General features: G+C 44.3%; 1 protein-coding gene across 1 annotated transcript in view; it reads left to right on the top strand.

The window, feature by feature from the left end:
* PPM1H (protein phosphatase, Mg2+/Mn2+ dependent 1H) overlaps positions 1 to 22778 on the top strand; it is a 145623-nt gene that overhangs the window by 112566 nt on the left and 10279 nt on the right. Inside the window, exons 7-9 of the mRNA XM_030014468.2 lie at positions 12344 to 12407; positions 14119 to 14226; positions 21677 to 21828. Of these exons, the coding sequence (XP_029870328.1) occupies positions 12344 to 12407; positions 14119 to 14226; positions 21677 to 21828 (324 nt within the window). The remainder of the gene's footprint in view (positions 1 to 12343; positions 12408 to 14118; positions 14227 to 21676; positions 21829 to 22778) is intronic.

Raw genomic sequence — 22778 nt, 5'->3', positions numbered from 1 at the left:
AGAATGATGACTTCACATTTTAAAAAGGCTACAGGCATGAGCAAAAGAATAGGGACAGAATGAGAACATTGGATCAACTGAGGACTTAAACAGCAAAACATTTGGAAGATCATGAGACACTCTCCCAGTTTCTGCAAAGGGAGTTTTCTTATTAAACTTCTGGATGTCTCTGAAGGCATCAGTAAAGAATGGCTTCATGCAGATTTCCAAAAGCTTTTTTTTCAAGATGTGAGATGCTATTGAAAAAAAAAAAAAAAAAAAAAAAAGGGGAAAAAAAAATCTTCTGCTTTGGGGGAGAGCTACAGAAGTATCATGGGTCTCCTGACAGGGAGGGTAAGAGCAGAATTCTTTCATCATGGTTGGAAGGCAAAGAGGGTTTCTCCAGGTTCATGGGAGTTGTTTTGCATTTCCCCAGTTGGCTAGTGGTCTGGAAAGGAAATGAGGTTAAAATGGTTGAAGTTGTAGCATTGGCAGGTGACACCATAGCTCTTTTCCTAATAAACAAGAAGGGCCATGAGGAACTGCAAAGAATTAAGTGATTTACGTGAATGGGGCATCACAGTGATCAAATTTGGTGTTGATAAATACCAAGTAAAGCATGAAGCGGGAAAAATAACTATTTGTGCACACTAGAGGTTCCAAACGAACTTGAGAGCCATGTCAAAAAGCTCAGTGGAATTTCTGCTTACTGTGATTTTTCCAGTCAAAATCACCAGCAGAATATTGGGATGCATACATGGAATGGTTGAAATGGTTAAAAATTAAACAAAGAGATAATTCTGTATATCGGTTTGTACTTCATTTGTGAATCTGTGCATAGCACTTCACCTTATTCAAAATGGTTATTGCATAGCTAATACTGTTTGGCATTAGAAGAAACATAAATAAGAAGGAACACAAATTTTAAATGTAGAATAATGAGTAAGGTAGAAGAGCTTGGGTAAGTCTAAACGTATGGCAGATTTGATTCAATGTATTATTTTTCAGTACTGGTATGTGAAGTCTGTTAACTATAGCATATGGCAGGGGGGGAAAGAAAGTTGATTTTTGTGTTAATTTTTCTGAATTTCCTGAAGTGTAGGACACATGTTGATCCAGTTACAGATTCTAATATGGTCAATACAAAAATTACCACCAGTTTAGCACAGATATGCCTAGCTGTAAGCAGCTATTCCAGAATAAATACTTAAACTGAGACTTGAAAATTCAAGTCTGAATTCACCTCAGTGTTGTCTCGGAAGGAGGTGGCATGTGCCAAGCAAAAACATGTGGAGATTGTGATGAGGCTACCTCTCCCTGCTGTTCCTTTTGACTTCTTGCTGGAAGTGGAAAATGGGGACTACGTTTTTGTCCTGAATAAAAGAATCAGAATCTTTTAGCTGCTCCACATCCCATAGCTAGTGCCTCAGTTACCTCTTAGTTTGTTGGTCTCAGGACAATAAAATGGTGAGGGAATTGCTCTGTCGCCATACATGTATCTAAATCAGAGCCCTTCTAAATAAGGATCGATTTCTTTTTGCAGGGTGTTTGCCCAAAGGAGTCTTGTTTTCCGTCGAATTGTGTGCAGTGATCTCCTAAGCAGAGGAGAAGCAATCTGTTTCTATTTATCCAAAAGTCTGGGTCAATTTTAATGGTTGAGGTTGTGGACAAGACATTAGATTTCCAGCTTGGTGCGCCCTCAGAGGTGATGCTTTGAAGTGGCTGGTGTTTCACAGTGGTCATTTTCCACTTCAAGTGTTTTGTTTCTATTTTCTTCCCTTGCTAATTCCTAGATTTAACTGATGCATCAGGACACAGAGGCCGAGGACGTGTCTGTTCTGCATTTGTTTCTAAGGACAATATCTATCATGGAGAATAAATTAGCATATATATTCCTTTTCTAGAGAACATCAGATGGAGCTTTGGCCAGCCAGAGCTTGATACACTAAAACACTGCCAAGCTTTTATCACTTAAAATGCAGAAGATCAATTGTCTGAACCTTTTTTTGGTCAGCGACTTCACTGTGTGTTGACATTTGCACATACATGTAGAGAGGTAGAGGTGGTGTTAGGAAGAAACAGTCACTGTTACACTTAATTACTGAATCGTTTAGTGAGAGGGTATAAAACTCTCTCTGCTCTGATGTTTCCTCAGGAAAATGAACTGGTTTATGTTAAAATTCAGGACACTTTCTGTGTTTTCTATTAGAAGCTGTATGACTTTTTTTTTTTTTTTTTTTTTTTTTTTCATTTTTACTCTTCTCCTGTGCTCTGGAGCTTTTCAGATTCTCAACAATGGCTTGGCTTGCCCAGCTCGTTTGGATTACAAAAGGTTATTGTCTTTGGGTCTGTCATAATGCATTTGGCCTTTTTTTTTTTTTTTTTTTTTTTTTTTTAATGTGAAGTTTCCACACTGGCTTTGTCTCAACAGCCCACAGTGGTAGCAGAGCTGCCAAGTTTCCCCACAGCATTAGGACAACCACTGATCCAGCAATGTGTACCGCATCACTAGTCCAGGCTGCATGTAACTGCTTTGAGACCAGCCTTTCCCTTCTCCCTCTGGCTCTCCCACGCTCTCTCCTTTCTCTGCAGTGGCAGTTGGGATGAGAAATCCACTGTATTAAATGTATCTAAAATAAATCCCATTTAGGTGGGAGCTGACTGTGAGCTGCCCCTCCTGCACCCTCGCCCCACACGCGTTGTGGTTGAGCAACCATTGCAAAACGCGTACTGTAGCTGGCAAGGCATCTTAAGAGCTGTGTCTCCTGCTGAAAAAGCCTCCAAGCTGTCTCGAGCCATAATTTGCTGGCAGACATCTGTGTTACTGACAGTCTTTCACAGCTGGGTCTCTGGGCTGGGGTTTTCAGGCCCATGGCTTGCAGAGGTTAAACATGTATTGGTGAGAGGGTAGTTCTCGTGGCTTTGACAAGTCCTGGCAACAGAAGCATCAGGGAAGACTTGGTGGCCACGTAAGCAAAGTGCTGCCAGCGCTAAAAAGGGGTGCAGGTAGCCTGACGTAGGAATATGGGGGTGGGGGGAGCAGGCCTGATGATAACTGCTCCTTTAAAGGACTGCACAGAATTAGTATTCTCTGTCTCTGCCTTTTATTTAAAAGTTAAGACATGGTTGGTCAGGTTTGCTTTACTTGTGCGTAAATCCAATGTGAACAATTTTGAACTACTTTGCTTTGACTATATTCTAGACACCTTCCCAAAACGTGGTTTTCTGTGTCCCTCACTGGCCCAATGGCTCCTTCCAGGGTTCCCCTCTCAGCCTCCTGTGGGGCTGCAGGAGCCGTACGGTGCCACGCTCAACCAAAGGCATCCAGAAGGCACTACCAACTGGCATCAGCTTTTGTGGTTTCAAAGTTAATTTTTTGCTCCTCCTTGGAACGCAGACAGTGGCCTTTCTGCTGCTCACATTGAAGTGGAATTCTTTCAAGGCTTGTTTCCCGATCACAGCTTTAGCTTTTTGACTTGATTTTAGGGTGGCAAAAGAGCCCTAGATAACAAGTCCATTTTTTGACCTGGTTTGTCGGCAGCTTCCTTTGCCCTCCCGGAGTGCGCAGGGTTGAGCTGCATCCCGTCAGAAATGGTCCGAGCTGGTGTAGTGCCCACCACGCGTCATGGGCTGAAGCCCAAGGCAGCAGCGAGTGGGGGAACTGGGCGCTGCCCCTGCGTGTGCCATACGCGCGGCGGCAGCGGAGCCCTCGCCAGCTCCGCGTCCGTGTGTCTGGCCAGGTAGTGCTGTGGCACATGGTTAGCCACCTGAGGGCCGGCCCATGCCAGGGAATCGCCCGCCCGCGTGATTTATTCCAAAGCAGGGAGGCTGGTGCCCTGGGGCGAGCGCTAAGCAAAACCCATTTTATTCTAGAGTCAATATTGTCCACTGCCTGGAAAGCCGCCAGCCGGCTCTGCGCTCACCCTTTTCTTTCCAACAGGGAATGTCTTTCAGCCTCTAAGCATCTGATTAAAAAAGCAACTTCGCTTTTCAAGCCATTTTATTTCGTTTGGGATGGTTGCCTTTTGCTTTTATTGTGCAGCTCGCCTTGCCGTCTGCGGTTCAGACTCTGGCTCACAAAAACCAGGCTCTCATTAATCACTTATTGGGGATCCAGAATGCCCCAGTGAGAGCCAACGTACATGTTTTGCTTGGTAATGCACGAGCTGATTTGAACAAATATTGCCAATGCAGCCGCTATCTTATTCTTTATTGCTGGGCTCGATGTCCTTTGACAGCGTGTTCAGGTAGCCTGCCCGAGGAGTGCCTGAGCAGATTGAGAAACGCCACAGAAATGCTTTATGGAGGAGGCGCCCACGCTGCGCCCCCCTTTAATATAAATTGATTTATTGAATCAAGCACAGAAGCCCTGCTGCAGAAACCTCGGGCTATATTCTCTGGAGAACCACCTAATAAAACAGCCCCAACTGACACTCCTCATTAGCTTTTCCACCGATCCCAAGGCAGTATTTAAAGTGACAGTGTCCCTCTTTTCAGCCTGAATTTATCTGCTGGCTAATGCCTGTGGGTCTAATTAGCTTAGCATTATTAGTCTTATTCAGATAAGCTGCGTTTCCTAACAGCTTGATTCCAACTTGTAAAAAGTAATTGGAAGTCTGCAAACCCTGTGCCGTAACCTGCTCGATTGCGCCTTTTAGCCAAATTCATGTAATTTACAAAAAGTCATCCTTTCTCTCCCCCCCGGCCCCCACCTTTTTTAATTGAGCTTTTTTTGTCTAGTGAAACCTTCTGTGCTGCTTCTGTTGAAATCCTGGCTGTATTGTTGTGTTCAAGACCTCAGCCGTATCCTTTGTACAATCGCCAGGGAGAGATCAAATTTTAATTTCATAATTACTTCACAAGAAAGCAGCCTTTTTCCCAATCATGCCTGGTATTAATTTCCTCCCAGCAACTTACATTTTCATAATTTAATGATTATGGGCCACCTTTGTAGCACTGGGCCTTTCTGGCGGAGGGAGAGATAGGATATCATTTTTGCAGCAGAAACCATAATCCACGGCCACTTGCCTTGCTTTTTATGTCTTTGCTCTTGTCTCTCATTGTGAGGTGGCTGGGAGCGGGATGGGACGTGCCTCTTCAAGTGCACGCAACCAGAGCAGCTTGCTGGGTTGTGCCTGGGTGTCTGGGGCACAGCTCTGCAATGATGAATGGCTGTTTGCAATGTGCATGTTATGCATCTTTTCAAGATTTGCAGCCCTTGCTGCAGGAGCAGCGGGAGGTGAGAGCTGACCTGCTGCGTACAGCACGTCTCCTGACAGTGACAAATGGCTCTGTTTTCCCCAAGTGCACACATGCCACAGGAGCTGAGCCAGTGTCTTCGGGGCAGGAGAAAGCAGAAACAAGAACGTAGTAGTGCTGCAACAAAAGAGAAAACTTAAGTCTGGGGTAAAGCCCTTTGTAAATGGCCTCTCTGGGGCCAAGTGAGCACAAGAAGAATGAGGTTGGTCTGAGTCACGTCCTGCAGGAGCGTCTCTTTCTGGAAGCAGTGCGCCTCAGGCCTGTCCCTGCGCGGCTGTGCACCTCCGCTTGGGCTTTGCCTTGGCACAAGATCAGGTGCTGCATGTGCAATGGCAAACAAAAGGCTCCCAGCGTGTTTCATCAGAAAGAAACTAAAATGAAACGAGGTAATCTTCAATCTGAAAACCCAAGCAAAAACAACTCTTCCTCCTGGTAAGGTGAAGTCTCTTCCCCTGCTCCTGCTTTCTCTGGCTTCCCCAGCTACGCAAATTTGACACGAGCTTGGCTGGGCCCCTAGGAAATCCTCTTTCTTTCCGTTGCCACCCAGGATTGACTTATGGCACTGCTCCTGGCTGAGAGGAGGCCCCTTGCTCCTCAGAGGAGTTTCCAGCAGTGCTGTGGGATGGTGAGGTCCCTGCTTGCTGTGTCTCACTGCCTGCTCCCTACACTACAGCGACCTTTCCCAGAAGTTTGCTTCATTATTCCTCCTTAACAGCAATCTCCTTTCCTTCCAGGTGATCCCAGCTAGCAAGTGTGGAGCAAGCACTGCGAGGTTAACATGCAGTCTTTCTCCCATGCCTCACCACATCCTTTTAACAAGTACATCAAATTGTGAATTTACAAAGGGTTCTTCTGTCCATCACAGTGCATTAAGCCCATAGGGTGTTAACAGCCCACTTCCCTTACCACTCTATCTCCAGAGAAAATTGCTGACAAACCTTCCTGTTTGTCTTTTAAAAGTAGAAGAGATGAAGTAAATTTTAAGGAGTGCTCAAGACAGCAAATTCACTGGGAAAAAAAAAAAGACTTGGCCTGGTGAGACTATTGCAGAACATGGATCCACTTGATGTGCAGCTGCAGTATCTGCGCACAGTTTCTGTCACTTGGTAGTGGAAGCTCAATTGGTCACAAACAGTGAATGAAAGCGCTCACAGTACACTTGCTCTGTCCCTCCCAGCCTCCTGAGAACAAAAGCAGCAAGGGAGAGTGCTTATAAATACCCTCAGTTAATTTTTTTCCTGATTTGTCCTTTATTTGGGGCAAGGACCTCTCTAGATCCTCGGCCACCCTCTCCCTGACTTTTCTTCCACCACTTTCTTTTAATGCTTCATTAGAGGTGAATGGACTGAAAAATCTGCCACACTCCAGGAAGTGCCTGAGAGAAGATGCTGGTGCTTGAATCTTTAAAATGGGCTGGCCAAGATGAACAGTTTGCTTTCCTTAGGAATTACTTCCACAGGAGTATGTGGTGCCAGGGGATACATCCTCTCCAAAGTCCAGACTCTGTCTTAGGACTGTACATGACAGCGAAGGCTCTCTGGAGGTCCAAAGCTCATGTTCCAGTCAGATTTGACTAAGCCAGAGATCATATGTGTGTACAAATCATGCTGAGATACTTTGATTTTTGTATTTTTTTTATTTAATTTGTAGATGGGTAAATAGAACTGGGATTTGCAAAATGAAGCATTATACAGTTTCAGGTTCAGAAGAAGGGGTTTCTGAATTTTCTGGGAAAACCGCATGTTTTAAGACTTTTATGTTTTCCTCTTTACCTGAAAGAAACCCTATGAGAGTATCTTGGTTTAGAGTAGATCTTTCCCTAAAAACTGTTTTGTGCATATGTGCACATGCATCGGTCATCTTTAATTGATTTGGGTTTGCCATCATCTTTTCTCTTAACAAACGTTACTATAGTTTGTGTGCTTTTATTATCTTTGTTTATCATAGTTTTGCCTCATTAAAGTGTATATCAGATGAGTAATAGGGGAAAGATACAGAGGCACTGAAACATTAAAGCTAACCTACCCAGAGGGTACTTGGTATCAGACAGAGCTGTCTGGATTTAGAGATCTTGACTCTGCACAAGCACATATGTGTAAGGACATTTTTAAAAAATTACGGCTGGATCGAGACATAAATTGCATAATTTTCAGTGGCTCTGAGCCTCACCTGCGCTACACATCTTTTCTTGGTAGTAAGCACGCACTTATACTTGTTTGATGCCTGTAGTTCAGTAGACAGTACAGATAAACAGTTCCTTTTTCGTTGGTGATTTAAGCTCTGTTATCCAAAGGGTGAGCTCCAATCCACTGATTCCTTGTGTGGGAGGAGGGAAAAAAAAAACCAACCAGTTTCTATCAAGTTTTGTGTTGCTCAGAGATTAAAATCTGGTTTTCTATTGGTATATGACCAAAGAAAGTTGAGCTTGGGGGAAGGGAGTTTGGTTGGTTAGCTGGGGTAGTTTTATTGTGGGGGGTTTTGGGGAGGGGGATGGAGGGTGTTTGGGGATGGTTCTGGGTTTGGGGTTTGTTTTCACAGAGTGGTAGCAAAGCAGTGCTAGAAATACACCGAATCCACGAACCTGTCTCAAAAGAGAGCCTTCATCCTTGTACTCAGTATGAACTAGGACATTTCTGAAGCCATAGTGCTTTTTCTTGCTTGCTTGCTACAAGTGGGTTTTGCTCTATGCTTCGAGCTAAAGCCCTTTGATGGCAATTTTTTTTTTTTGCTCTTTCTTAGGTTTAATTCTCAGTTTACTATTAGGTGTCACTAGCAGAGATGTGAAATACAGACAAACTCTCTAAAGCCAAGTGCTGTGGAAAAGCAGAGCACGGAGTCTGGATTCCCCTGTCATTCACAGGACTGAGCCTTCCAGGTCAGGGTAGATTGTATTTTCACCACCATCTGTTGTGCCTGAAGATGCCAACACAATACTTTTCATGACCAGTAACCTTACACGGTTTGCTGTAAAAGAAAATATAATGTGGATTTTGGTTTTGGTCATCAACAACTTCTACTCTTACCTGAATTTGTGTGTGCTTTCCAAAGGCCCATTTTAAGAACAAATTATATGGCAGGAGAATGCATAACACATGTAAGAAATTATCTAGGATTTTGGCTCTGAAATCTGTATTTGGGAGCTGACCAGTTTTTCAAGTTCTGACCCAGCAATATGCAGGTAACTTTGATAATCTTTTATTTAAAAAGTACCTAAAGCACTGCCAATGACCTGAGCACTGTAGGAAACTTCTTCCATAGATTGTCTTGTGCATTTAGCAGCTTCTGGTTATTTTTTCGCCATGTATTTAGAGCAGATTTAGAGCAGATTCCAGTTAGCATATGAGTAACATCATGTCAGTCCTACTTCTTTCGTTCTGACATCTCTTTTGGCTCCCGGTGCAATTTGGCCCGGTTTTCCAAAATGTTGATCCTGAGTCCAAATGTAACTTTGTGGGTGGTACATATGTCAAGCCCTAGTTCAGTATTTTTGGACAGCAGTAGCATTTCATAATTCTTTTGAAATGAAAAGAAGAAACGAAGTTAACTGAAAAAAATGCACCTAGATCTAGCTGGGCACAAGCTTTCCTTTTCTACTCCCTCCTCCGCCCCCCTGTTTTTCCATTTGGAAAAATAGAGGTTTACATGGCAGAAGCACTTGACAGGTTTTAGGCTCATTCAGAGCAGCAAGCAATAGCATAGCCTTGTCTTTATAACCTGTCTTGTCATGCCCTGGCGGCCACTGAGACCTCCTGGGATGTGGACGAGGAAGATGGGGAGAGTAGAGGGTTGCAACCCTGTGTTTGTGTTTGTTAAAACAGTGAGCTAGGCTGAATTACGTAGGTGGCTGAGTAAGGCTGTGTTGGCACCAAAAAAGCCAAACAACCCCCTCAGGTTCTCTGTATCTCTGTGTTTGATATACCTCCTGCCATATTACATCTTTATATACAGCACACAAAGGTATAAATGCAACTTTATTACATAAAATCAAGTGAAATAGTCCAGAAGGCTGTAGCCTGTGTGAAATAAACACATGTACAAAGTACAGGAGATTTCACAGGGCATAAATCAAAATGAACTTCATAGCTAGCTTCCTTCCTTCCTTCTCCCCAGTGCAGTTGCTGAGCTGCTAGCTGAAAAGCCGTCCTTCATCCTTCTCTTGCAGCAAACCACACGTTCATATATTATTAATTCTGTTTCACTAGTAGTGCAGGACATAAGTACTTTTCTAGAGTGTCTCAGGTTGCTTTTCCGTGTGTCTGTGCCAGCTCCACTGCTGTGGTTGCAGTTCTGAGCATTGTTTTTCAAGCACTGGTAATTTTTCAGGCAATAGCAACATCAACAGAAAAAGTGTGTTTGAGATGAGTCTTGACACCCAAGTTCTGAGCCCAAGAGGTGATTTGCTGTGAGAAACCACAAAACAAATCACTGTAGCCCTCTGGGCCTCCCTCACTTAGCCGCATAGCGGCAGGAGGTCATAGGCTAGCCAGCTGCCCTTTCTAATCTGCTGATGAAACAAGTTAGCTTCAGCCCTTGCAACATGGCCTCTTCCAGCATCCTTACAGCATTGTGTCACAGTTGAAGACCCTATGGACGAAGGTCCTTATGGTGGTTCCATAAAAGATGCTGGTCTCGGCAGTGAGGACCATTCTTTTGAAGAACAACAGCTTAAATGATGCCTTTTTCACCCCTTCTTTTTTCCTTCTTCCTAAAGCGCAGTCAGTGTGAGTTGCTATGCAGGAGAATATAAGGAAGGAGGGGAGACAGGGAAGAAAACTTGGTCCCTGTTTTCGGCTACTTACAGGACAGTGTAAAGTGAGGGCTTTGGTCTTAAATATTTGTAGTTATCTTGCAGATAATACAGTTTGTGGGTAAAGAATGGGTTTGGTTTTTCCTTTGAAAAGGGGGTAGCAAATAGTTAAGTCACATCAACTTAGTCTTGTTTACCATTTGCAACAAATATGTACAACTTGAAACTCCAGCAGGAATGGTTGTCTTGTTGGGCTTATGGTTTGATTAGTCATTTGACTCTGATGCCCAATGTGGACTCAGGTGATACCCTTTTTCTTGGTGTCAGAGCACAACTGGCTCTACGCAAGGAATAGGAACGAGATCAGACTCCTCCTCAAGGAGGTTTCGCCAGAGCTCCCAGCACTGTAGGTCCAGCTGGAAGCTTTGGGACGTGTTCATGAGCAGTTAGGGAGGGTAAAATTCTTCCTCCACATTCAAACCAGGATTTCCAAGTTGGTGAGTGAGGCAGATGTTATCTATTCCCTGTTGGAAAAAAAGGAAGGAACAAGAGCAAAGTCCATGACTGACTCATCCTTCTCAACAAAATGCAATTCCAGGTTTTAAACATTGGGGAATTATTATCATGCTGGCTACTTGTAATGATTTCTGCCTTTTTGTTTGGTTTAAGAGCTAATCCATTTGCCCTCCCCAGTACAAAATGCAATTTAAATGCCTTCACTGTATTGTCTCTTATAGAGATGCCCGAGTATCATGGTTATATACCCAAGATGTTCTTCACTATGTGGTCTCCCATGAGCCACCCACTGTGTTTTGCAAATCTCACCTGGTTCCATTTTGGGATTTCACACATAGTAATGTTTTGTAGTACAGGAGCGGGGTCCTCCACTACTGTTTCTTCTATGCATTTTGGTTGCTTTTCCTTTTTTCTTCCCCCTCCCCTCACCCCCAAACCCTAATATGGGCCCTACCTGTGATTACTGGGAAATGTAAAGGTGGGGCTTAAATGTCTATGCTATTCCCTTTAAGTCTGAGGCTTGCCTAGGTGATGCAGCATATATAGCTGTGTAACACAGCACCATTTATTCATCTCAGGTCTATGCCATATTTTGGTGAAGCAGGGGGCAGTTTGATTACTATATAGGATTTCACCCTTAATTTTTAATTTCCTGCTCATTTGTGTCACAGCCTTAACATTGCTTAAACCTGATTGAATGTGACTCCGCAGAGCTCCAGCAGCCAGCCCAGCTGGACAGCTGTGCAGCAGGGGTTGGCGGTGGCTGCAGGGGACCGGCCGCAGTGCCTGCTCTCCTGCTTCTCCCTTCCTCTTTGGTGGGGAGTGCTGACTCGAGCGCTCAGGGGATGATTTTGGTATCACCCCAAGGGCTGTGGGCAGGGGTGGGCCGGGAGGGAAGGACAGCATGCAGGGAAAGGCTGGGGAGGGATGTTTTTGTGGTATGAAGGAAAGCATGTCCCTCTGGGGCGATGTACATTAACCAAAGAGGCTCCCCAGCAGCTCGGCTCAAGCATGTGTTATACAAGCCACAGGACTCTACAGCTTACGAGAATGACAGCTGTCTTTTTTTTTTTTTTTTTTTTTTAATTTCTCCCTGGCAAAATTGCTCACCTTCTCACCTCATCAGTGTCAATAGCTGGATGTGTAAAAGGTAGAGTACACAGGCTTGCAGTAAAGAGAATCAGAGCATGAGCATTTACTACTCTTGTCTTTTGGCCATGGGAAGGCTGCTGTGAAACATGAAATCTCTGACAACCTTGACTGTTGCAGTCAAGGTCAAGTGAGCACTAAATATCCTTCTAAGACTCTTCAGCACGTGAAGCTTGTCTTGGTTTAAGCGGTCCTGAAAGGTGAGAACAGGATGAGAGAGCTGTTTCACACTTTGACTGTGTACACGTCCTGTCATTGCCCACCATTTCATGTTAACAGCATGAATCTAGTCATTGGTTAGCTTCTTGGTGGGTTTGGCGGGGGGGGAGGGGAGTGTTTGTTTGGGTTTGGTTTTTTTTATGACACTGTATTACACTATAGCTGCTGCCATAGCCAACAATATCTTACCTGGTTAAGATGTTATTCCAGTCCACCTCTTTTTCCTTGCAAGCAATAGGAGCAGCTTGGCATGTTAGATATTTCCTCATGTTCACTCTTCCTTTTGGTGAAATGGATAATTCTTTAGGGAAAATCTTTCCACAGAAAAATTTACATATTTGTTCAAAGATGGAGTCCCTAGGAAAAATAATGATTTTTATTTATCTATTTATTAAATCACAGCTGCTTGTTTTAGAGCACTGGGTCACTAATTTGGTGCAAGCTTTATAAATGTTGTTTGTCCTCCCCCCACAGGGCATACAAAACCATTGAGGAAGATGACTTGAAGTTTCCCCTTATATATGGAGAAGGCAAGAAGGTGGGCACGTTTGCTTTCCTCAGACCAAAGGAAGAAGGAATTCTGTGCTGTTTACCACTTGGTTTAGCCTGTGGCAGTCCAGTGTTTTCCACTCAGTATCTTTATTTTATCGTTTTGACAGCTTGAAAGAATATCTTGGTTCTGTCACAAATCAGTCTCATGTCTGGGGGGTGGCGGGTGAGCTCAACATACTAAAAAGCATTTTTATATCAAACATAGTCATTTGCTGTTCAGTTTGCTTTTGTTTTTCTTTCATTGTAAGTAGGCTACAATGAGACCATCTTAAATAATTGACTTTAAAATGTTCCTGGTTTCATTGTGAAATGTAACTGGGCTGGATGAAGATAGCAAAATACCTCATGTTTGCTGAAAACAAAGCAGGAGGATATTTAATAGTGCTCTAAGATGCAAAACTCTATTTTAGGAAGGGGAGGGATCAGGGCAAGATTTGGTGAGTATAACACCCCTTAACCCTATCTTCTTCAGCTAGTGTACGTGAACTCACTGTTGGAACTTTTCTGATGTGTGAATGCTGATAGTTTTTCTTGAAAAGGAGAAATGAACCGTTCCGTTTGGGTGTACTTTGTTTCCAGCTCTGTGATTAAGAACAGTGAGATCATTAGTGCTAATCCCAGCAAGCTTAGCTGGATGCAGCAATAGGATCAATATAAGGACGCAGTGGTGTCAGTTTGCCGATATTGGTATGCTCACTGTGTTTCTAAATAGTGCTCCCCTGCTGCATTAGGTTCTTATCTCAATGCAAAAATACACGGTCTTCAAAATTAGTCCAAGTTTTGAAGGTTCAGACCTGTAGCTTATCTCTGAATTTGGTTAGGTTTATAATTATTTGTAAAATGTTTCATGCACATCATTTTAATTTACCTTCTTATTGCCTTGTGGAGCCAAGAGTTAGTGAGGCAAAATAATTTTGAGTCAGTTGCTCACTGTTATTGATGCTGTGAGCTCTCTTGTTCAGAAGCTGCTGCGGCTAAACTAGAGTTTGGGGGAAGCGATACGCAGACAGCAGAGAGCGAGGTTCCCCGTGAGGCTGTCTGCCTGGTCAATCTTTGGAGAAGAATTAATGAAGAAGAGCCCAGCACCTCTTGGGAGACAGCTCATGTCACGGAGGAAGGTGCTTGGGGGATGAAGTGGTAGACCTGAGGTAACAGCAGACCTGCCCTAGACTGGCTCTCCACAGAGCAGAGCACTGCGGTCAGTGCCACTGTCACCTGTGTGTTCAGCAATTTAAGGTGGCCTTTGGCACTTGGTGGAGGGGATATACAGCAATATATCAGGAGGAGGAGGCCACAGGTTTCTTAGGTGAGTAATTAGGCTCCTCATCCTTTTTATAAAACCTGTTTACTAACAGTATAATTTGCTGAAGGAATGGTCTCGTAGACTGGCGTGGGACAGTGAGGCAACTGGGTTAGGTTTCCATAGTCCCAGTCCTTTACAGATGGTCACAGTCTAAGATGGGCGTATGCAGACTGGGATGTGGGTGAATACAAAGCTTGGAATAATGAGGGAAATGGAGATGAAATGAGTGTGAAAAGCTTTGAAGTTGATTAGCTGTGTTAAATCTAGAGTTTCTGGGAGAGAAAAGGGAATTCATCCCTAACTGTAGCAGTTACGGAGTAAGAACGTTATCTCTTTCCCTGTTGACACAGTGCATGTAACAAGATTTGATCCCATTGCTTTTCTTTATTTCTAGGCTCGGGTTATGGCAACAATTGGAGTGACCCGAGGACTGGGAGACCATGACCTGAAAGTGCACGACTCCAATATATACATAAAACCTTTCCTGTCCTCATCTCCTGAGGTAAAACAGCCAAGGTTCAATTATCTGATTTGTGGGAGAGAAACAAATATACCTAGTGTGCTTATTTGTTCTTCCCAAATTGTCCATTCTGAATGTGGTCCAGTCCAGGTAAAATGCAGCCCTTCCCAAAGGTGCAGCATGTGAGTAACGTCCACATAGTAGGAACATTATAAGTTCCCCAGCTGTGTGCCCTGGCTCTGGTTGCTCCACATCCCTGGCAGAGCATTAGTGCCTTCTCACTCCCTGGTCTACGGTTATCCCATAGCCTTGCCATTCAGTGTGAGACACCCATCTCTCCCCACCTTCATGTGCTCCAGCTCCCCTTGAGGCCTAGATCATGCTGCCTTCGCAGAAGCTGAGGTAAAGCTGTGTTCTCCAGAAGGGAGCACTGGATGTTTTCCACACTAGTGTAGTATCCTGCATTACACAGAGGATACCAGATCAACTCTTAAGCAGGAAAATGACAAGAGCAATTGGAAGAGTGCTTTATGCTTCCATCTGTCTGCCCTTTCACCTCCAGTTCTTAGTTCTTTATGACGGTTTTGTGTAAACACCAAATAATGGCAGGAATGGCAGTGTGCATTCCCAAATGATGGCATAATGAGGGGATTATGCAGTTTTTGTGTTAGGGGTAGTTTTAAATGCCTCCATCATTTTGAATTTCCTCACCACAAACAGTTCCAGTTTTTGACCACCAGAGACCTTGCAGTGAAGGATATCAAGCCTTCCAAAGGGATCTGAATCTATTTGTTAACAAGAAACATGCAAACCTCGCTCTTTTTTCCTCTGTAACTGCATTCCTGTTCCTACATCAAGGAACAGATGACACATATTTTTCATAAAATATTAAGCAAGGGCAAACCATCTGATGACAGCACAAAAAGAGGAGGCTTTGCTTCCATGGCCCAAATGCTGAGAGCTGTCCACTGTCAACTGGCTTGCTAGGGTTTTAACCATACCCATTATTTGACCTTGAGTTTATTGCTTGCTATAGCAGTGTGAGAGAATGAAAATACACAAATGACATAATACTTCTAGGAAGCAACCAAATTATTAAATTAACCTTGCTTAGATCATCTTGGAGACTTTAAAAATAAAAATTAAAAAAGTGCTGAGAGTTTGTGGCCCTGAAGAAAAGGGGGAGATCTACAGACAGCCCCCTCTTCATGTTTCCTTGCTGTCAATCCAGTACCTTCCCTCTCCCCGATTTTAACGTGTGGTAGCCCTCACCTGGGACGTGTTCCTTTTTCTCCTCAGCCAGGCAGGCAGCCGCTCTGCCCTCATCACCGTGATGGATTTGTTTAGTGCCAGCAAAATGATGCAATTCTACCTATTTATTTTTCTTTCTGGCATGCTGAGACCCAGTGTTTCTGGGGTATGTAATGGCTGCAGCACAGTATCTCAGCAGTATCATCTCTGCCAATTGCTGCTGCAGTATTTGTCTGTGTGTATAAACCAAAGCTTCTCATGGGCTATTCTGATTTGTGTGGAGTGTGTCTGTACGTGTTCAAATTCTGGAATATGACATCCAGTTCATATGCTATCCACGTTTCAGGATCTCTTAACTGGTTCGCAAAAGGGAAGCAAAATTGGCTTTGTTTCCACATTCCCTTCACAGCTAAATTCAGCAGAAATGTACAAGGGCAGGAGGAGGAAAGACAGAGCACCAGGCACCTCAATTTAGAGACACTAGCAAAAAAAGCCCTGAATTTTAGTAGGAACTAACATATGCTCCAGCTTGCTTTCCATTGCACCTCCTTTTCTTAATCATCTCTTCCTTCTCTTCCCAGAAAGAGCCCCAGTGCTTTATCTCCTCGTGTTTTTCCCTGACTTGGTCTGTCCATACATGGACAGTGCACCTTGCACAGAAACCAGCATTAAGAAACAGTGTCTGTATGCTGCCATCTGGGAAGCTTGGCACTTGCAAGTAAAGGCAGTGGCGTCAAGCAGCAGTCATATTTGGCCCTTGTGCAGCGTTGGATTTTGAATTGTTTATATAGAGGTAGGGAAGCACAATGTCTGGTTTCCAGACCTGGAAAAGGGGAGGCACAGGAAATTAAGGCGCACAGTGAGTCGTGACAGAGTGAGGATCCAAGTCCTCTGGCTTCTGTTTCTGTGCCGTAATTACAGCGTCCTTTCCCAAGTCGGGGGCAACGTGGTGAGTTTTCAGAACATTTTAATTCCAGCGCGACAAAGCTCTGGTATGCCATGTCCACCAAAATTTAGCTGAAGGGAAGGTAAGCAACCCTGAGACTACATCCAGAAATAAGGCACATAAAAGTAATTTGAGGGTGGTGTGAAATGATACTTTGATAGAGTGCCAGGCTATGGGAGGAGAAGTCATGTAGCCAAGACTGACAAATGTAATCAGGATTCAGTGGCTCAGCTGTTACAAGACCAGATTTGGAGGACTTCTGCAGGTTGGTGAGCTCTAGAGAATTGAGTCTTTTATAATGAACTGGAGTAGCACAAAGCAGGCAAACCATGGCTGAGGCTCTCTGGCATGGAATTAAATATTTATTTTTCATAATGGAACAGTTCATTTGAAAGCTTTCAGCAGGAAATTCTGCTTTTTAAAGCTCAGCAAGAGCCACCTTGTTGCAGCTGAAAAGCAGAATTTCATCCTGAAATTTTTCGAACGGCAGCTCAGCCATTTGGTGGGGAGAGGTGTGGCTCTGACAGCAGCATTTGGCCCTTGCCAGTGATGGACCCGAAGCCAGCCACCACAGCAAATGATAAGAAGGTAATGAAGGAGAATTTTTCTTGTTCCATTATGTTAGTAAAATCTTTCTGACAATTCCACAAATATGTCAAAGGAGACCGTTTTAGATTCACATCTGCCTTCCAGAGAAATCTTTAGGAATTATACCACTGAAAGGAACAAGCAAGGCAAATACTTAGAGAAGTACAGTATGATCAAAGGGAGTAAGGTGGTTTCAAGAAGCAAACATCACACTTTAGTGGCTTGAAGTCCTTCAGGGTTATGTCTACCAGAGAATTAAAAAAATAATAATAAATGCAGTAGATGGTCTTGTGTGAGCACTTTGATTTCTCAGAAAACGTTTGAGAAACTGTTCTGCATCACAGGTTATTAATATAAAAGATATGAAGCTACAGACTAAGTGGAAAGTTGGCACAGTCTACTGGAAATTGGCTAAAGGGCAGGAAACAAAGGGTGGCAGTAAAAAGCTAAAAGGAGATTAATTGGTGAGTGCTGCAGGGAACAGTGTTGGGACCCGCTTTTTATTATTTACATATAAATTACTTGGAGGGTGGTATTGAAAGATCTCGTCGTTTGCCAGCGAAGCTGTGCTGGATAACACTGCGCATAAAAAGGGACGATACAATTAAGAAAGGGCTTAATTTATTGAAGTAGCCGAGTTGATCAATAGTGCAGGCAAGTGAATGCGGGCTGTTGTTTGGCTCGAATTCCCCTGGGGCCGGCTGCTGAGGAGCACCTCAGGTGGCTGCAGGCTCGCGTGTCACTCTGTTGTGAACGGTTTTTGAGCTGCAGGGACTTGCATTGGCTGTCTCTTAAAAAAAAAAAAAAAACCAAAAAAAAAACCTGGCAAACAAACCGCAGCGCCTTCACAGAGCTGCTGTGGTCCTTTTCGGCAGCCAAATGCAGGTTTTGTCCGGTGGGTAGATCCATTTGAAATGTAAATATAAAACCAGCCCACCTGTTTGTTCGTTGCTTGCCCAGAGTATTTTTCTCTGCTCTTGACTGCATGTAGGTGAGCAATATGAGAAACAAATATCTGGATTGAAGAAAGGCGTTATGTGACAAACTGCATAACGCATGTTCAGAAAGATGTCGTGTGTGACTGTGGGCTCTAGCAGTGTGTATCTGCTGTTACCTATCAGCAGAGATCTGTAAGTACCAGTCAGGGTAAAACATAGTGTAACCCAGTGCTCATTGTCATGGATGTCTGTGCTACCAAGGTTCTGATCTTCTTTCCTTATAGTTGGTTTTCTGGTTACTAAAGTCAAGTTTAGCTAGTTAACAGGTCAGCTGCTCTACTTCAAGTAAGACATCAGTGAATGGTAGAAGTACGGTGACCAAACTGGGCTCCTGTGAGGGCTGCCCTGATCCTCCAGAGAGATGTTCAAGAGTGAGAAAGTTGGCCAGGGCAGCACAGAAGGGGCAGGTAGGCTGGAGGGAGTTGCTGACAAGGCTCTCGGGACAGCATGGCAGGCAGAGGAGAGAGCACAGGTAGCCCAAGGCACTTGGGCCAGAGGTCACAAGTTCTGTGGGGTCAGGATCGACATCTGGCTGCAGAAGCAGCGAGTCATGAGAGAAAGATTGAAGATTTGGGCTGGAATTTCTAGGAAGTTCTTCAAGGGTGCAGCACCAGTTAAGGAAGCCTCTGCACTGCCAGCCAGTGTCTGGCCGACCATCATCTGCACTAGCAGGGCCATGCAATACTGTTGTGCAGTGTGTGCAGCTTTGCGCAAACTTACGTCACAGACAGAACATAGCTTAAACCTCACTGTTGTTTAGTTACCTGAAATACAGCTACAGGAAGGAGGCAGTCATTGGGAAGGTTGTCTCTGGAATTAAAAAAAAAAAAAAAAGTAGTAATTTCCATTGGAGTCAAACAGCTGCTTTTGGTCACGTAAGATTTACAGTGCGAGGGTCTCACCCCAAGTAAGAACTAGAACAAAGCCGCTAGCAGAAAAGGGAAGGGTTTGGAGCTGGCTTGTTTCTGTGCCTGGGCAAGGTGGTCTGTGAGCATAACCTGAACCTACAGTAGACTGGACAGCTCTAAATCAACTCATTTTTGTCAGCAACATACTGGGGGCACCTACAGCTGTATTTTAGAAATCTGAGGAAAGACAGAAGGAAAGAGCTTAAGAAAAAATTAAGTATTATGTGGACATGGCTGCCCTAATGTGTTGCTGTTGTGGTAACTGGAAGGCAGACAAAGCTGCATTTCAGTGAACATTTAGTTGCATGTCCAACTGGCCCTTGTATACAAGAATCTTACCTGAGGTTGCCCCAAGCTTGCCTCCTGTAACCTTGGCACTCTCTTTCCTTAACCTGCATTCCAGCCTAGCGTCCCTTATTGCCCTTCTCTGTACCTCTTCTGACATCTAGTTCCTTCTCAGTGGCACCCCTTTCTGGAGGTGCTCAGTTCACAAAGCTTTTGCTTTTAGGAAGTAAATACCTTGTTCCCAGATTACCCACAAAATCAGTGATTGCAATTTTTTCTTTTCCCCCAAAACTAAACATGTTCTTGGTAAAATTATCTGTTCTTGGTGTTGCTCTAGAATTGTGCTACACCAAGGATTTGGACCTTTTGACCTGTGGATTGGCTGCAGGTAGCTTCGACAAGTTTCTTATCCACCCCAGTGCTGCTCCCCAGTCAGACAAGATTGTTCATTTCAGGAGGATTCAAATCAGTAATGCGTGGTCTTGGTTTCCTGCCTTCTCCCCCACTAACGCTGCAAAAACGGCTCTTGTGGTGTAATGTGTACTTTGCCTTGGTGGGAGAGCCACGGTAGATGTGTTTTTCCTAGCGCTGACGTTCAAAGCTTGGTTATTCTTATGAGGGGCTTGCTGCTGAGTGCATCCCTGAGCATTAACACCAATGCTCTCTCAAATATTAGTATCATAGAATCATTTGGGTTGGAAAAGACCTTCAAGATCATCGAGTCCAACCATCAACCATGCACGCTATTTGCCCGTACCCAAGAGATGTGATCGGAACACGTGCTTATTGACGGCTGTGTTGGCCAACTTACCCCCCACACCCCCATGACTTCTGAGTTGAAACTCTGGGCTGTTACAGGCTGAACTAAATTTTGGGGAGTGGGGACTGTGACAACTACTGGTTTCTGTGCAATGGGCTTGAGGTGAGAGCTGTGCTGCATATAGGGATCTTTTCTATAACAGTATTCCCACTCAGTCTGAATAAGGAGATATGCTCTAATGAAGAGAGTATCTTGCCTTGACTTTAATCCTCTCCAAAATCCTTATTCAGCTGCTACCTTAGATAATGAAGTGAAGGTTACATTTTACAAATGACCTTCTTGTGCTTTTGAGTGAAAGGCGAACAAGTAAGGATTAGCAGTCAGGTCTAGGTGATTTTTTTTTTTTATTTTTTTTTTCCTCCAGTACTGGTTGCAGTCCCATAAAATCATAATTATATTAAAAGGTCCAGGCATTTTATGTGCATTGCTTGCTCCATGGCTCCTAAGGGGAGAATGCACCAGGAGGGAGAATAAAACAGCTCATATTTTCTAGTTATGCCAAATGCTTGTTCTGACAAATTTCCCAAACGCCGCTGCTGTTAGTGGAGCCCAAGGCCAGAGCAGGGTGCTTGACGAGGTGCACCGTTTCCAAACTTCACTACAGATGATCATTTCCTCCTGTCTGCCTTGCCAAGGTTGTCACATTTCTTTCAAACTGTGGTTCTTGCTGTGGTAATTAAACTGCTCCATGAGTGCTTTGTAATGGCTTCCCATCACAAGCTGGAAATTTCAGGCGGTTTGTCAGCTGGAATACAGTGTGTGCTGGAAGGAGAGTTACATCCAACTAAAGGCTCGGTTTAAAACACTTGCCATGACCTTTCCTCGTATTCTGGCTCAGCTGACGGTCTCCTGCCCCTGCTCCCTGTGTCTGCCCCCTCTGCTCTTGGCTTTCCCCAGCCCCATCGAGAAGAGGACAGTGGAAGTTGTCTTAAAGGCAGGGTGTTACAGAGGTGCCAGCAGTGACGGTCAGCCTGACTGTGGCTGCAGACTGACGAGGTGAAGCCAGTGGGCATTTTAATAGTGTGGATAAGCTTGGGGGTTTACTTTTGTGCAGATCTTGAATTGGTCTCTACCTACTGAACTCCTTACAGATACACATAACCGAGCACGTAAACAGTTTTTCTCCTTTTCGTGGAACTACTCACTTGCTCAGGCGTAATTCTTGAGTGCAGCAGCTGCATCAGGTCTAGAAAAGTAAATGCGATGCCTTCTGCCACACAGGCATTTCCAAATGTGCAATTGATCTGGCAGAGTTAAATGGATCTGGACAAATAGTGAAAACAATTATTTGTGAATATTTTATTAGAAAATATCAAAAATTCATCAAATAAATTATTCAGCTTCCATATGACTAGTCCTGCCAATGATAGGGAAGAGCCTCACACGCCGAAACCAGGCCGCTGGGCGGGGGAGGCTTCAAGCGCTGCTGGCAGCAGGCGGCACGGTGCTTTACGGCCTGGCTTAAGAATGCTTGCATCCTTCCCAGCTGGGGTCAGCACTTCAGCCGTGCTGAGCCGGGGCAGGAAGGCTTGCTCTCTCGAGGGCTGAATTGGAGACAGACCCCGGCAGCGCTGTGGGAGAGGTATTTCAGTGCCATGGCCGAACCTGCTAACTCACAGCCAAACTCGGTGATGTTTCACAAACAGGTCTGACAGTCTTCTCCTTCATGAGTGTCTCTCGGGTTTTTTTGTTTTAGGTGAGAGTTTATGACCTCCTGCAGTACGAGCATGGGCCAGATGATGTTCTGATCCTAGCTACCGATGGACTCTGGGATGTACTGTTAAACGAAGAAGTGGCAGAAGCTGTCACTAACTTTCTACCAAACTGTGACCCCGATGATCCCCACAGGTTCGTGCTCATCCCTGATTTTCTAGCTTCTCCACAGAAGAGCACTTTCTGGTAATCTGTTTTTGTAGAAAGTATGATATGAATAACATTCAGTAAATATGCAATACGTACAAGAAGACATTTTTATAAGTTGGGTGGAACCACTACAGCAAATGTGGGGGTTTTGGGGCAGGCGGGTGGGGGGTCTGTTATAACTCAGAATTGCCTACCTTCAAAGGAATAGGTGTGGGATCACAGTATCTTGGCACGGGATCCATTGTGTTTGCTGTACAAGGTCCTGTGGAAGCTGTAGGAGACTGAGGTCTTAGAAGAACATGGCAACAGGTCTCTGTCTCCAGCAGTCACAGGCTTCCACTTAACTCTCCTCTGGATAGTCCCTTAACACTAACGATTGTTTCTCACTGGGACATCATCAGCATCTCTCTCTAGCTCTCACTCTGTATGTAGGTAGGTAGGTATGTATAAATACTGCACGGTGTGGTTCCCACTCATTCCTGGTCATGCTGTGACCTTTAAACCCACCTTCAGTAGGGGATGCTCAATGCTACCAGGTGCAGCACAGATGTGGTGACAAAGTAGGTGGAAACAGGTGGAAAGTCTGACTCCATTTAGTTGGATTCTGTTTCATTTCACAATTTTAACCTACCTCATCCTCTTCATTTTCCTGTCTTTATCACCTCTTACTTGATCAGTTTCTGTCTTTAAAACATTCTGTCAAGCAAACAAACAAGTTCCTAAACAACTAGCTAGAGCCCTGTCTGCCTTGAGTGAGTCCATCAGTCTGCTGCTGAGTTCAGTGTCACTGTGAATTAAAACATTGCGCTAGAGATCAGAAGTCCCTCACTTGTAAAAGGGAGGACTGTGAAAGCGGAAAGAGCTTTATCCTTCCCTAGGGACTTTTCAGGAAGGGAAGTGTGCATTGCTCCTGAATTCAGGCCTGGCCGTCGCTG

Source organism: Aquila chrysaetos, chromosome 5 (assembly GCF_900496995.4).
Source record: "Aquila chrysaetos chrysaetos chromosome 5, bAquChr1.4, whole genome shotgun sequence".
Lineage (NCBI taxonomy): Eukaryota > Metazoa > Chordata > Aves > Accipitriformes > Accipitridae > Aquila > Aquila chrysaetos.
This window is presented reverse-complemented; position numbering and strand designations above follow the sequence as displayed.